Source organism: Heteronotia binoei, chromosome 4 (genome assembly GCF_032191835.1).
Source record: "Heteronotia binoei isolate CCM8104 ecotype False Entrance Well chromosome 4, APGP_CSIRO_Hbin_v1, whole genome shotgun sequence".
Lineage (NCBI taxonomy): Eukaryota > Metazoa > Chordata > Lepidosauria > Squamata > Gekkonidae > Heteronotia > Heteronotia binoei.
This window is the reverse complement of record NC_083226.1, coordinates 5,227,927-5,242,702: the sequence shown is the minus strand read 5'-3', so window position 1 is coordinate 5,242,702 and position 14,776 is coordinate 5,227,927. Positions and strand designations below refer to the sequence as shown.

Sequence of the window (14,776 nt, the reverse complement as noted above, 5' to 3'; positions counted from 1 at the left end):
TCACATTCCCCCAGCAGAGAGTCATGTTGACATATTAACCTCTCTCACAAATAATGCTAATACATGAATGGTCACATCATGAGCACATATTTGGGGCCTTGATCCACACTGTGGGAAAGTCATTTACGGTGGAAAAGGTGAAATAAAATCATGCAGCAATAGGTCAAAAGCATTAACATTATCCAGAGGCCATGTTTGTTATGGCTCACGTCTGAACAATGAACTCTGCCCCCACAATGTATGTTGTCTACAGATTTACATACTTATGAACAGGGGTGGAATTCTAGCAGGAGCTCCTTTGCATATTAGGCCACACCCCCTGATGTAGCCAATCCTCCAAGAGCTTACAAGGCTCTTTTTTGGTAAGCTCTCGGAAGATTGGCTACATCAGAGGGATGTGGCCTAATATGCAAAGGAGCTCCTGCTAGAATTCCACCCCTGCTTATGAAAAGTGCAGCCAAAACGTGCTGTGAATAAGCAAAGAAAATACTGGTCACCGAATACTGATCAGCTGTGTGTGTGTAAACATTGTGTTTCAATATAAAAGTTGAGGCAAGGGCTGAGCACTTAGCCTGTCCCTCATGTTATGCACCACACTGTAAGCCCGCCCTTAGCCTGGGCTCTGATTGAACCCTGGAGTTCGATGTTACAGCAGTCACAAGGCTGCCACTGAAAACAGCAATCCTACTTCTCTGATTATGTAAAATACAGGATGTGAAATCATGGTGGTCTCTTGCAAGTGGCAGGGCAGGGGCGTTCAGACCGATTCCCCACTAGCCTTATGCCGCTCTCACACACCTCTTCTCAGCAGGGCTTCAGTCGGGTTTCACACTATCTGCCCCGGAACTGCAACTCGCTTCGCCTTTTTCACGGGACAAACAGAAACCTCTTAAAAACAGTTTCTGTTTGCCGTGTGAAAAAGGCGAAGCGAGTTGTAGCCCCAGGGCAGATAGTGTGAAATCCTCAAAGAAGAGGTGCGTGAGAGCGGCGTAGGGCTAGTGGGGAATCGGTCTCAGAGTGCAGTAAAGCTGCACGGCATGTTGATATCGGAGAGAGAAGAGGTGGAGGAGGAGGAGGAGGAGGAGAAAGAAACACGGCTCTTTTCTTTTCAGGGGTAGCCATGGGTCTGCCATAACAGCTGCTGAAAATAGTTGCCAATGGAGGTAACGGTTTCATCAGCACAAACACAGGCTTTCTGCCGGCATTATATTTAAGGGAGTCCTCAGTTCCCTCCAAAAACAAAGTTCAAACAGCCTTTTCTGAAAAGGTGGGGAAAAAAAGTGATCAAGGTACATATCGAGCGATTAATATTAGCAAGGCATCCGATACTGCTTAAGGAAGTTCTGACTGATCTACACGACTCAGACCTCTATTAAATACACTTCAAGTCTCTTCCCCCATTCCCAAAATTAATAATGTTATTTTTATAGCCCTTCTGTTCTTCCCATATCCCTGCATTTTTTAAAATTTCAGAACTTAGTACAGAAAAGAAATCAATAATATCCCTGCCCAACAATGCCAGGAATAGCTATAAACATTCCCAAGGTTTATTGAGTTATTTTTCCCTCTCCATCATTTAGATTTTTGTTGAGTTTTCCCCCAGGAAGGAACATGAAATCCCCAGTGATCTGCTTGTGAAGGGTCTACTGGCATCCGCCGAATACGTGAGGAAAACACTATTAGATAAGAAGGTGGTGGTTTGGGACAAAATCTCAAAACTGCAGCCAGTTCTTTTGACAAACGTGGAGTTTTCTCACTCAACAGGCAAGCTGCAGATTGAAGAAAGGGGGTGGGGGGAGAGATTGTTTTTGTGAAAAGCAGCTGAGCATGCTCAGTGAGGCCCCAGGTGTGACCTCTGCTCTTCTCCGAGAGCAGCGAGGAGGCCTGAGCAATCCATCACGGTGTTCTTCCTGTCAGGCCGGGTGCTCGGCCGCAGCTGTCTGTCACGTTGGCGGATGGGACCCGCTTAGAGGCAATCATGTCAATCTCTGTGCCGACCACTCAGGCTAAAGCAGAAGGATGGTTTTGACAGGTCTAGCAAAGTCAGCAGAAGGTACTGGAGGACTTTGGTTTTACGCATGGCGTTAGAAAAAAAGAAGAGGAGGAGGAAGAGGATAAGATGCAGATACAATTTGTGCTTTTGTGCGCGGTGTGGGCGCTCATGTGGAGGGTTTCACAGGCCTGCTGGGGGCCTCAGAGCTGGTCATCGCGGATGAACCGGTTGCCCTCCGAATGCTTCCCATAATAGACATAGCGACATTTCCCGAGAACACCTGCAGCACAAAGGAGAGAAAAGAGGCGGCGTTTAGCGTTAGGAATGGATGAGAACACACTGCAAAGACGAAGGAGAGAAGGCTGTGGATTCAGGATGGTTAGCAGCCTTGTGGGAGGAAATCTAGCACCGGGATTGGACAAGGCAATGCATCTTCTTCTGTGTGCCTTCCCACAATGCATCTGTGTGCCTTCCCACTCTGGCCACTAGAGGCACCAGTCCTGTTTGATACCCAATGAAAAACACCATCTTTGAAGAACACAGTTTATATGTGAATAAATTCCAATGATCAGTCTAAACGATGATAATGAAGAAGAAGATATTGGATTTGTATCCCACCCTTCACTCTGAATCTCAGAGTGGCTCACAATCTCCTTTATTTTCCTCCCCCACAACAAACACCCTGTGAGGTGGGTGGGGCTGAGAGAGCTCTCCCAGAAGCTGACCTTTCAAGGTCAACCTCTGCCAGATCTATGGCTGACCCAAGGCTATTCCAGCAGCTGCAATTGGAGGAGTGGGGAATCAAACCGGTTCTCCCAGGTAAGAGTCCGTGCACTGAACCACTACACCAAACTGGCTCTGAATTCCAGTTTATAGGTGATAATCACACTTTCACGTTAGATTTTATGTATGTCAATCTATTCAAATATTATGCTTCTGCAGGAATGTATCGCTCAGCATGCGCCCCCTGTAAACAGAATGGAGAAAAGGCAACAGTTCTTTACATAGTGAGCAATTAAAATGTGGAATTCACTGTCAGAGGATGTAGTGGTGGCCACAGCTTTAAAAAGGGGGTTAGACAGATAAGTAGAGGATATTTCTAGTAGTGAATACTTGCCAGGGTGGCTAAAGGAAACCTCCGCATTCAGAAGCACTCAGGGCCGGCGTGTGGGAGTAGGCCAAGTAGCCGCCTGGGGAACCACTTGTCCTAGAGGTGCCATGAGGCACCCCCTCTCCTCGTGCCCGCTGCTGTCCATCTCCTCGCACCGGCTGCCCTTTGTCCCCCCGTGCTGCCCTCCATCTCCCCGCGCCCGCTGCCGTCTGCCTCCCAGTCTCTGTGCCCGCCTCCGTGTGTCCGGAGCTCCCGTAGTTGATGACACTTCCTGGGAGCGCTCAGGCTAGCCCACCCCTGCTTCAAAGGGAGCCAGCCGGTTCCCTTTGAAGCAGGGGAGGGCCAGGCTGAGTGCTCGTGCAAAGGCACACAGCCTGATGATGTCACTGAGCCATGTGCAGAACAGGCTTTGGCCTAGGGGCGCCTGAAGCCCCAGTGCTGGGCCTGGAAGCACTAATCCTCTGAATCCTAGAGCCAGGAGGCAGCATCAGGGGAAGGCCTTGGCCTCTCTGCCCTGTTGCTGGCCCTCCAGAGGAACTGGTTGGCCACTGTGTGGGACAAGATGCTGGACTAGGTGGACTACTGGTCTGATCCAGCAGGGCTCTTCTGATGTTCTTCTCAGGGGAAGGCCTCGGCATCTCTGCCCTGGTGGGCCCTCCAGAGGAACTGACTGGCCACTGTGTGAGGCAGAGTGCTGGACTGGATGGACCCTCACTGGTCTGACCCAGCAGGGCTCTTCTGATGTTCTTCTCAGGGGAAGGCCTTGACCTCTCTGTACTGTTGATAGCCCTCCAGAGGAACTGATTGGCCACTGTGTGAGGCAGAATGCTGGACTAGGTGGACTACTGGTCTGATCCAGCAGGGCTCTTCTGATGTTCTTCTCAGGGGAAGGCCTTGGCATCTCTGCCCTGGTGGGCCCTCCAGAGGAACTGACTGGCCACTGTGTGAGGTAGAATGCTGGACTGGATGGACCCTCACTGGTCTGACCCAGCAGGGCTCTTCTGATGTTCTTCTCAGGGGAAGGCCTTGACCTCTCTGCACTGTTGATAGCCCTCCAGAGGAACTGATTGGCCACTGTGTGAGGCAGAGTGCTGGACTGGATGGACCCTCACTGGTCTGACCCAACAGGGCTCTTCTGATGTTCTTCTCAGGGGAAGGCCTTGGCCTCTCTGTCCTGTTGTTGGCCCTCCAGAGGAACTGTGTGGGACAAGATGCAGGACTAGGTGGAGTACTGGTCTGATCCAGCAGGGCTCTTCTGATGTCCTGGTGCTCTTATTTGTGGCCCCCCTCTCCTAGGAGGGTAAGGGCCAGGGGGAAAGTATCATCCAATCTGGGCCACTAAGCTGAAGCACTTAGTCCAAATCTGCAAGCACTTAATTGGGACAAGTTTGGGACAGAGCACCCTTCATACACTGTGTCCACAGATAAATGAATGGCGGATAGGTGAAAAGTGGTCCTTTCCGGTGAGTGGCATGAGATCTTCGTGTCTGGAGGGAATGGGTCTCATTCAGCGTCTGAAATTAACATTCGTAAAAAAGCAAAACTAATTCTGAGTTTTCCCCGCCTGAATTTTTAACGTGAAACTGTATATTTATTATTCATGTGATTTAGTCTTGGGGATTTATAATTGTATAGCTTTGGCAGGTATCAAATCAGAAATGTAAAGTGGATCACTATCATCTATCAAATGTTATTTATTAAATAATAATTCCCATCCAATATAAAATGAATCAACATTAAATACTGTTGGGTGCCAGCCATCAAATCTAGACAGTAAATATCTTTCCATGTCATCTATCAAATCCTGTCAGATACGGCATAAGAACAATTAAATATTATCACACACTAAATGAACAACTTCTAAAAATTGTCAAATATCAACTCTCAAATATTATAGTATGTGTAGCCCCTCCCCCCACTCCAAATTGAGTAGTCAAAGAATTTCTGACCAATACTTGGCATCATAATTCATAGAATATTGTGGAAAATTTCAAGGAGTAAATTTGTTTCAGCTCTTCTGAATACCAAATACTGGGAACAAAAACCAAAGAATGGCCATCTCCCATCTGCAAAGGGGTTTACGGATTGTGCATCCAGTCTAACAGAGGGGCTGAAGCTGAGATCACAATTTGGCTTGCCATTTGCGGGGCCGGCACTGGTGAGCCAGTTTGGTGTAGTGGTTAAGTGTGCGGACTCTTATCTGGGAGAACCGGGTTTGATTCCCCACTCCTCCACTTGCACCTGCTGGAATGGCCTTGGGTCCATAGCTATCACAGGAGTTGTCCTTGAAAGGGCAGCTGCTGTGAGAGCCCTCTCAGTCCCACCCACCTCACAGGGTGTCTGTTGTGGGAGGAGAAGATAAAGGAGATTGTAAGCCGCTCTGAGTCTCTGATTCAGAGAGAAGGGTGGGGTATAAATCTGCAGTCTTCTTCTTCTTCACCGGAATCCGGTGCTAAGTTCCAGCAAACTTTGAGCGGCATCTTCCATTCCTACATGGTGTCAAAATTCTAACAGTGTCCACAGACGCAACAAGATTGGGGACCCCTGTTCCAGAAGGTCTGTGCCTCATGGCCTGTGTGGATATCACTACCCTTATTTAAGATGGCTGGAAGGACTTGTACATTTCTCAGTGCTGAAATGTTAAGGCTATGAAGTATATTTTTATCCATACTGTTTTTCCGTAACGGCCTTCCTCAGGCTCCTTTGGTGAACGCCACATTGGAGGGCTGCCGCGTTTCTCAGTGACAGGGACCGAGCACATTCATAGAGGCTGTGGTGAGAGAAAGAGCGCGGCTTGACAAATGCCGGAGACTGCAGCAGGGTGTCAGCGCTCAGAAAATGAGGCAAGGACATGAGGTATTAATATTGTCAATGATCTCTTGACAGGAAAACAGATACTGCATTCACCCTCCGATTTTAAATAGACATCAAGTGCGTTAATGACAAAAAGGGCAGGCTTCAAACAAAGGGGGCTATCTGGCGGCACGCGGAGCGAGTCTTTGGGCTGGCAATAACCTGATCTGAAAAGACACTGTCAGGGCTACAGACAGGCCCAGAATTGTGTGTGGTGACAGAAAACAGAGATGCTGACAAAGATACCGGTGCCATATTATGCCACGTATATTCTAACACTGTCTCCAGCCCTAACGAAACCTGACATCCTTTCCTATCACTTATCGTATTCTCTGTGGTTTCCTGCGGAAGATTTCTCCCCAGACATCATTACAAACTCCACTGTAGTTTTAAAGTTCCTGGCAGGCCTCTTCTGTCAGGGAGGTTGGGTCCTGGAGGCCTAAGGATAACCTCAGTCAATCTAAATTTGGAGTTTGCGGCAGAAGCGCTCTCGTTTTCACGGAGATCGCAGCTACTTGAGGTGATCTGAACGCTTAAGTGTGAGGAGCTGTCACCTTGAATAAAAATCCTGAAAGGGAAGGCGCTGAGTTCCTGGGACGCTCAGCAAAGATGGTGGACAGTCTGGCAGCAAGGAATGGAATCCAGCTGCCGCCGCCGCCCGCCTGGGGATAAAGGTGTTCGGGCTAGTGACAGTTAAAGTCAGCTGGATTTTTTTTTTAACTCCCACAGCCTACAATTGTTTAAATTAACAAACACGGAGGGTCCCTACCAAGGCGCGCCACTGTGATTCGATTGCTGGGTGGATTTGCGGATAGGCTTCTCCTTGCAGGGCCCTGATAAAAGCACAGCTGAAAACGGCTTGATCCTGAAGGTTATTTGTAAAACAACGGGCCTCCTTATAATTCAAATGAAGCGACAGCAATTCACCCTCTTTTTGTCTATATACACACACATACTCCTCCGCCCCCCCACACAGCAATTGCAGAAACTGTGAAAATTATAGGGGGTTCTGCATAAAAGCATTTGATTGGATACACCATGTGCACACACCTAAGAAATATGCCACTTTTATCTCTATAGGAGACACCGCTCCCCCACTTTGAGTCGCCGCATGTGTTAGCAACGTGTTCGCATCAGTCGCTTCTTCAAGAAATAATCCCCCAAATGTGTGCACCAGGAGAGAACAAGGCCACCACATTTCACGACATCTGTGGTGTTTTTAATTAAAATATCCAGCACTGGTCATAATAAGCTAAGTATACTTCCAATGCATCAAAAGCCACGAGCACCATTTGGAACGAGCTATCTGTTCGGGCTCTTGAAAAATGGTACCGTTGGGTCTCTTGAGGGATCATCTTCCCCAAATGAGGCTCCTAATTTTTCTTAAGTAGCCGCTTCCCCCATCACCATAAGCTGTTAAAACTATAATTATGAAAAAATTGCATTGGGAAGATTCATTTTTAAATACACTCTTTATCTTTTAAATGTTTTCTCTCTGCGGAATGGATGTTCTAATTATACCGGGTAAGTAACAATCTCGCCATCGCTCGCGTGCACGGAGGAATCAGTCTCAACTTGAACACTACATTGTAATGTCGGCATGATAGACCTCTCAGAGCAGGGGTGCAGAGGGTGGGAGACCCAATTATCCACAAAAATAAATATATGCAGGCATACTGGAAAAAAAGTTTTTTTTAAATGACTCCCCCCCCCCCCCAAAAAAAAAGAAAGAAAGAAAGAAAGAAAGAAAGAAAGAAAGAAAGAAAGAAAGAAAGAAAGAAAGAAAGAAAGAAAGAAAGAAAAGAAATCAAACATGAATTGCCCAGATAGCTAAAATTCTGGGTAAGTTTCCTAGTACGAGAACAGTGGATCACCCCCCAAGTATAGCCAGCTTCAAGAGGGGGTTAGATAAAACTATGGAGCAGAGGTTCATCAGTGGCTATTAGCCACAGTGTGTGTGTGTGTGTGTGTGTGTGTGTGTGTATATATATTGGATGGCGGACTCTCTGGCATTGACATCCCTCCCCAAATCCCTCCTTCATCAGGCTCCACCCCCACCCCCAATCCCCAGGTATTTCCCAACTTGGAACCGCCAACCCCAACGTTACGGAATTCTCCCGTCACTCTTCCCATGTGTGCTTTCAAAACTCTTCCAAACAAAGCGAGTCTTTGGGTCTCTGATGAATAATGCTTCATCAAGGAGAAAAAGCCGATCAAGACCGAGTCACTTTCTCCTTTTAAAAAGCCACTTCACAGACCAGGGATACTATTGGATGGTGCAATGGTGGTTGTAGCTCAGAATGCCTTTCCCCAGTCTGCCTGGTTCCTAGCTCCAGTGGCTGCCAGAAGCGAAAGAATGGGGTGTTTTCCCTTGCCATGGGCACATCTTCTGTGAAGAGGGCTGACAACCTTCAAAGAGTGGCTGGACATCTTCAGACAACAGAGGTGAAGTCGCCCACCAGCAGAAAACGGCCTCTTTGGAAGGTGGACTCTATGGCCCAGGGCTATTTTTGTAGAAACAGCCCAGCAGGAACTCATTTGCCTATTAGGCCACACCCCTAACATCAGCATTGTTTCACACAGGGCTTTTTTGTAGATTATACCCCATTGAAGTTCCTCCCCTCCCCAAACTCCATCCTCTTCTGACTCCACCTCCCAAATCTCTGCACATTTCCCAACCTGGAGCTGGCAACCCCATCTGTGAAAATGGTTCAGAAGCTCCAGCTAATATGCAGTACAGCTACTTGATTACCGACAGGAGTGAGCACTCCTCAAAGCTTCATCAGATTTAGAACAATCTCACTGATTATTGGTTAGATTAAGATCCAGTAGCTTCTTAGAGACCAACAAGACTTTTGGGGGTACGAGATGACAGAAGTCAAAACTCCCTTTGTCAGACCTTTGACTCTCACAAGCTCATACCTCCAAAATTGTGTGGGTCTCTAAGGTGATCCGGGACTTTAGCTATTCTACTGCAGTAGAATACCAATCCTGGCAGAAGCTGGGTTCAGGTAGCTGGCTCAAGGTTGATTCAGCCTTCCATCCTTCTGAGGTCGGTAAAATGAGTACCCAGCTTGCTGTGGGGTAAAGTGTAGATGACTGGGGAAGGCAATGGCAAACCACTCCGTTAAAAGGCTGCCAAGGAAACGTCATGGTGCTTGCACAGGGGCCTACCTTTACCTTTTTATTCTACTGCGGATTGACACAGCTACCTTCTGAGGCTATCCTCACTGATTACCAGGTGTTGTTTTTTTTCCAATCCACATTCACAGTGCCCCACTCCCCCACTCCCATGAGGCCCCCCTCTCCAAATTTTGTCCTTTAAGGATGTCCAGGGTCTTTTCTGTACTGGCTTTAGAACTGTAAAAGACTTCGCTACAAGGGGGCTTTGGGAAGCAAAGAAAAACATTCTGAATTCTGCAATGCTTTGGGAAGGCGCGTTTGTTTTATTTCTGTCACAGGCATTTAGTGTTTTGATTTTTAATGGTATATTTTCCCCATATTTTGTTCTGTTTGCTGCATACAGATGGGACAAAGGTATCTGGCTATCCAGGACAAGACCTTTACCAGCACCTGCTGAGAAGCATTGGTTCTCTATTAGTTTGGTTCTCTAAGGCTGATTCCGCATTCACCTTGCTCCGGGGCAGGCTTCCGTTTCTGTGCGGAGCAAGCTGGCGATTTTGCACCAGTTGCTCCGTGCCGCCATTTTGCGCGAGGCAAACCTGCGATTTGCTGCGCTGCAGCATAAACCTGTTTTTTTCAGGTTTATGCTGCAGCGCGGCAAATCGCAGGTTTGCCCCGCACAAAATGGCGGCACGGAGCAACTGGTGCAAAATCGCCAGCTTGCTCCGCACAGAAACCTGCCCCAGAGCAAAGTGAGTGTAGAATCAGCCTAAATTTGCTTGTGTTCTCCAAACAAGGAAATGCTCTTTCGACCTTCCACCAGAATGCTGCAACAGAATTGTCCGAATTCATATTTTGCCTTCCTGCCAACGATGTAGCTTCTTCCCACCCAACTATTGCTTGGCCAAAAGGGAGACAACTCAGATGGGAAGGAACTATAGCATCTACCTTCCCCACATGGTCTTGGGAGATGCACATTTCTACAGCATGATGGGGAAAGTGTGAACCTGACCCCATGTTACAGCTTGAGAGTGTTTTCACTTGTTTGTTGTTAAATCGTGGATGTAACACCTCCTATGTTTCCTTCTTACAAATTCACATATGGAATAAATTGAACCCAAGCGGGGGGAAAAAAAGGCACTGTTTAGTGGTTAAGTGAGTGGCTACATCTACAACGGGAAGGTGGCAATGTCCCTCCAAGAAAACCTGGAAACGTTTTTTGGAGAAGTTTGACACTTGGGGATTTGAAATGTTCTTTAAAGGGAAACTGCGTTTGTTTGGGCTCCCTCTCCTTTATTTATTGCAAAAATGAAATTCTTATTTAAGCTGCACAGAGCTTCCAGGATAGGTCAAGATGCCAAACAGATAAATAGATACAGTATTTTTGAAGCGATTCCCAAAGATGCAAGGAGGAGGATGACAAAATAGTCTCCATTTGCAAAGAAGAAGACAACCGCGGATTTATACCCCACCCTTCTCTCTGAATCAGAGTCTCAGAGTGGCTTACAATCTCCTATATCTTCTTCCCCCACAACAGACACCCTGTGAGGTGGGTAGGGCTGAGAGGGCTCTCACAGCAGCTGCCCTTTCAAGGACAACTCCTGTGAGAGCTATGACTAACCCAAGGCCAATTCAGCAGCTGCAAGTGGAGGAGTGGGGAATCAAACCCGGTTCTCCCAGAGAAGAGCTGCACGCTTAGCCGCTACACCAAACTGGCTCTCTTCAACAAAGGTGGCTTAATTTTTTCTTCTTCGGAAGAACCACAGGCTCTTTTAAACTGATATTGCTGGGAAAGAGCAATGATTGAGGACAATTTTCCAACATTTAGGTTGGAAGTCAGCATCATGATACAGCCTGATCTCATCAGATTTCGAAAGTTAAGCAGGGCTGGTACTTGGATGGGAGACCACCAAGGAAGACTCTGCAGAGGAAGGCAATGGCCCACCTCCTCTGCTTCTCACGTCCCTTGAAAGCCCCTTGCTGGGGTTTTCCTAAGTCAGCTACAACTTGCCAGCACTTAAGAATGTAATTAGCTATTTGGTACTGTGGAGAAACGCCATTTTAGGCAGTGGTGGTGCTTCATTTGGCAGGGGTCAGTAAATCCCTCAGCCGGCTTTGTAGCCTTCCCCTCACTCCCCCCCTCCCTTCCAGAGCCAAACCAACAACGCTAGGGGGGAAATCTCCTAGAGAGGCAGGAAGTGCTGTTGTTCCTTGCATGTGTTAGGGAGGAAGAGAAGCCAGATTTGAACTGGGGCTCGAGCGAGCATGTGGTGAGCAATGGAGGCTCCTGCCGGGGAGGCCCCCAGGCAGGCGGACTTAGTAAGTAATTCACAAGACAGGGCAAGTTTAGATCAGGGCCAGCAGGATGCGTTTATAATCAACTTTTCTTTGTTATGCTGTGTGCTGTGCTGTGCTAATTTTGTAGATGCAACTGTTTTTGTTTTGTTTTTCTTTTCCTATATTTTTCTCTTTTAAATAAATGTTTTTTCTGTTTTAAATGCTGGCAGTCAATCTCTGTACCACATAGATCCCCAGACCGCTTTAGACCACGCTGTGTTGAGAAGGGGGCCCCGGGGAAGGGGGAAGGCATGCAGTTGGATAAGGTGCCAATCCTCCAGGGGTGCCCCAAAGAAGCGCTGAGGTCTCTGTGAAACCCAAGTGCAGGGTGGCAGAGGACCTTGAGGCCTGGCCTCACAGCTGGAGAGGGGGATTGGGAGTCCTGTTCCTCTCAATCTGAACCCCGGGACTGAGCAGGTGGTGGCAGTGCGCCCAAGGGGCAGGAGGAGAAATAGCTCCCTCCAGGAGTTGGCGACTCCAATAGAGAGCTGACGGGACCGGGTCCGAGGGCAGAATCAGGCCGGTTCCGCCACAGGTACCATCCTTCCGAGGTTGGTAAAATGAGTACTCAGCTTGCTGAAGGGAAAGTGTAGATGACTGGGGAAGGCGATGGCAAACCACCCTGTAAAAAGTCTGCTGTGAAAACGTTGCGATGTGATGTCATAACTGATAAAAGGAAGTACTTCTTCACCCAAAGGGTGATTAACATGTGGAATCCACTGCCACATGAGGTGGTGGCAGCTACAAACATAGCCAGCTTCAAGAGGGGATTGAATCAACATCTGGAGCAGAGGTCCATCAGTGGCTATTAGCCACAGCATATTGTTGGAACTCTCTGTCTGGGGCAAGTGATGCTCTGTATTCTTGGTATTTGGGAGGGACAACAGTGTGAGGACTTCTAGTGTCCTGGCCCTGATGGCCCTGTTTTTTTTTTTTTTGGCTACTGTGTGACACAGAGTGTTGGACTGGATGGGCCATTGGCCTGATCCAACATGGCTTCTCTTATGTCTGGGGCAGTGATGCTCTGTATTCTTGGTGCTTGGGGGGGGGCACAGTGGGAGGGCTTCTAGCGTCCTGGCCCCACTGGTGGACCTTCTGATGGCACCTTGGTTTTTGGCCACTATGTGACACAGAGTGTTGGACTGGGTGGGCTTCTCTTATGTTCTTACCCCAGAGTTGGAAACGACTGGTGCTTGCACAGTGGACGACCTTTACCTTTAAAAAGTCATTTCTATTTACCCCAGTATTACATGCATATGCCATAGGGTTGCTAACCTCCAGGAAGAAGAAGAAGATATTGGATTTATATCCCGCCCTCCACTCCGAAGAGTCTCAGAGCGGCTCACAATCTCCTTTACCTTCCTCCCCCACAACAGACACCCTGTGAGGTGGGTGGGCCTGAGAGGGCTCTCACAACAGCTGCCCTTTCAAGGACAACCTCTGCCAGAGCTATGGCTGACCCAAGGCCATGCTAGCAGGTGCAAATGGAGGAGTGGGGAATCAAACCCGGTTCTCCCAGATAAGATTCCGCACACTTAACCACTACACCAAACTGGCTCTCCAGTAGCACCTGGAGATCTCCTGCTGTTGCAATATCTTCAGACGTGATCTGTTTCCCTGGAGAAAATGGCTGCTTTGGAGGGTTGGACTCTATAGCCCCATAGCCTACTGAGGTCTCTCCCCAGCTCCACCCACAAAATCTCCAACCCAGAGCTGGCAATCCTAGTATAAAATGGTAATTTCCTATAACATGCATTTGATAATACAGTCATTTGCAATCCTATTGAGCATTTAAGGAGAATCACTAAAGGGCGATTAACACATGAAATTCACTGCCACAGGAGGTGGTGGTGGCTGCAAGCTCAGACAGCTTCAAGAGGGGATTGGATAAACATCTGCAGCAGAGGTCCATCAGTGGCTATTAGCCTCAGCGTATTATTGGAACTCTCTGTCTGGGGCAAGTGATGCTCTGTATTCTTGGTGTTTGGGAGGGGCACAGTGGGAGGACTTCTAATGTCCTGACCCTACTGATGGACCTCCTGATGGTACCTGGGTTTTTTGGCCACTGTATGACACAGAGTGTTGGACTAGATGGGCCATTGGTCTGATCCAACATGGCTTCTTTTATGTTCTTCATATTATCTTTCTCCCGATTTCTGAATATCTGTGCAGGCATGATAAAATTCTGCTCCCATTCACAACTGCTCCCATTCTGACAACTAATTTGCTCATCAGGCCCAAGTATAGAGTGATTAGTTAGTACAGACAATGGTCACCTATTCAACAGTTCCCTGAGCCCATTGATTCTGCTTCAGGAACCCACCCCCCCTCATATCTTAAAGCCATTCTCAGGGGAGGGGCTGTGGCCCTGTTAAAGAGACCAGGTGGGAGGTGATGGGAAAGACTTCTGTTTGAGACCCGGGAGAGTCCCTGCAAGTCTGAGAAGACTTGGGTGGACCAACAGTCTGATTCAGTGTCAAGTAGCTTTCTGTGTTCTCAAAGCTGATCAGCATCTTCTACGAGAAAGCTAGTTGGGTGTAGTGGTTAAGTGTGCAGACTCTTATCTGGAAGAACTGGGTTTGATTCCCCACTCCTCCACTTGCAGCTGCTGGAATGGCCTTGGGTCAGCCATAGCTCTCCCAGAGGTTGTCCTTGAAAGGGCAGCTGCTGTGAGAGCTCTCTCAGCCCCACCTACATCACAGGGTGCCTGTTGTGGGGAAAGAAGGGAAAGGAGATTGTGACCGCTCTGAGATTCAGAGTATAAGGCGGGATATAAATCCAATATCTTCTTCTTTTTCTAAAAGAAGTCCCCAAGGTGGGAAAGACTCCATGCTCTCGAGTCAGCCTGATGCAATCAGGAGAACATTTTTGTTCCCCAAACGATTGTCCGAATTATATCTTCCGAGCCAGGAAATCCAATTCGTTGCTTTTTGTTTCCCACCAACAGAGCTTTGGATTCTCAAGTGGATGGCACTGCAAAACAAGAAGTTGTGTGTAAGATGGGCTCTCCTTCTTTGGTGTTTTTTAAACAAGAGGCTTGGATGGCCCTCTGGCAGCAACGGTGATCCTGTGAATTAGGCAGAACTTAGCAGGAAGGTATGAACGTGGTGGGAGGGATTTGTGAGTTTCCTGGATTGTGCAGATGGTTGGACTAGATGACCCTGGAGGTCCCTTCCATTTTTCCAGAAAAGAAGAGAGAAAAGAGTAGGAAAAAAATCCACACATAAAACACTAAAAGTGAGTTCCATGCTGCAGGTTGCATTTAAAGGGTAGCAGCTTCAGATCTGAAAAGACAGAAAGCTACTACCTAGTTTCCTTGTAATAACTGAAAAAAACATCATTCCTTGCAATAACTGAAA

The 14,776-nt window shown here is 47.8% G+C and overlaps 1 protein-coding gene across 1 annotated transcript in view; it reads right to left on the bottom strand.

The window, feature by feature from the left end:
* Positions 1–1,487: 1,487 nt before the first annotated feature.
* Positions 1,488–14,776, bottom strand: part of LRMDA (leucine rich melanocyte differentiation associated) — a 1,409,701-nt gene continuing 1,396,412 nt past the window's right edge. The window contains exon 7 of the mRNA XM_060236713.1: positions 1,488–2,273. Within this exon, the coding sequence (XP_060092696.1) occupies positions 2,194–2,273 (80 nt within the window). The 3' untranslated portion in view covers positions 1,488–2,193. The remainder of the gene's footprint in view (positions 2,274–14,776) is intronic.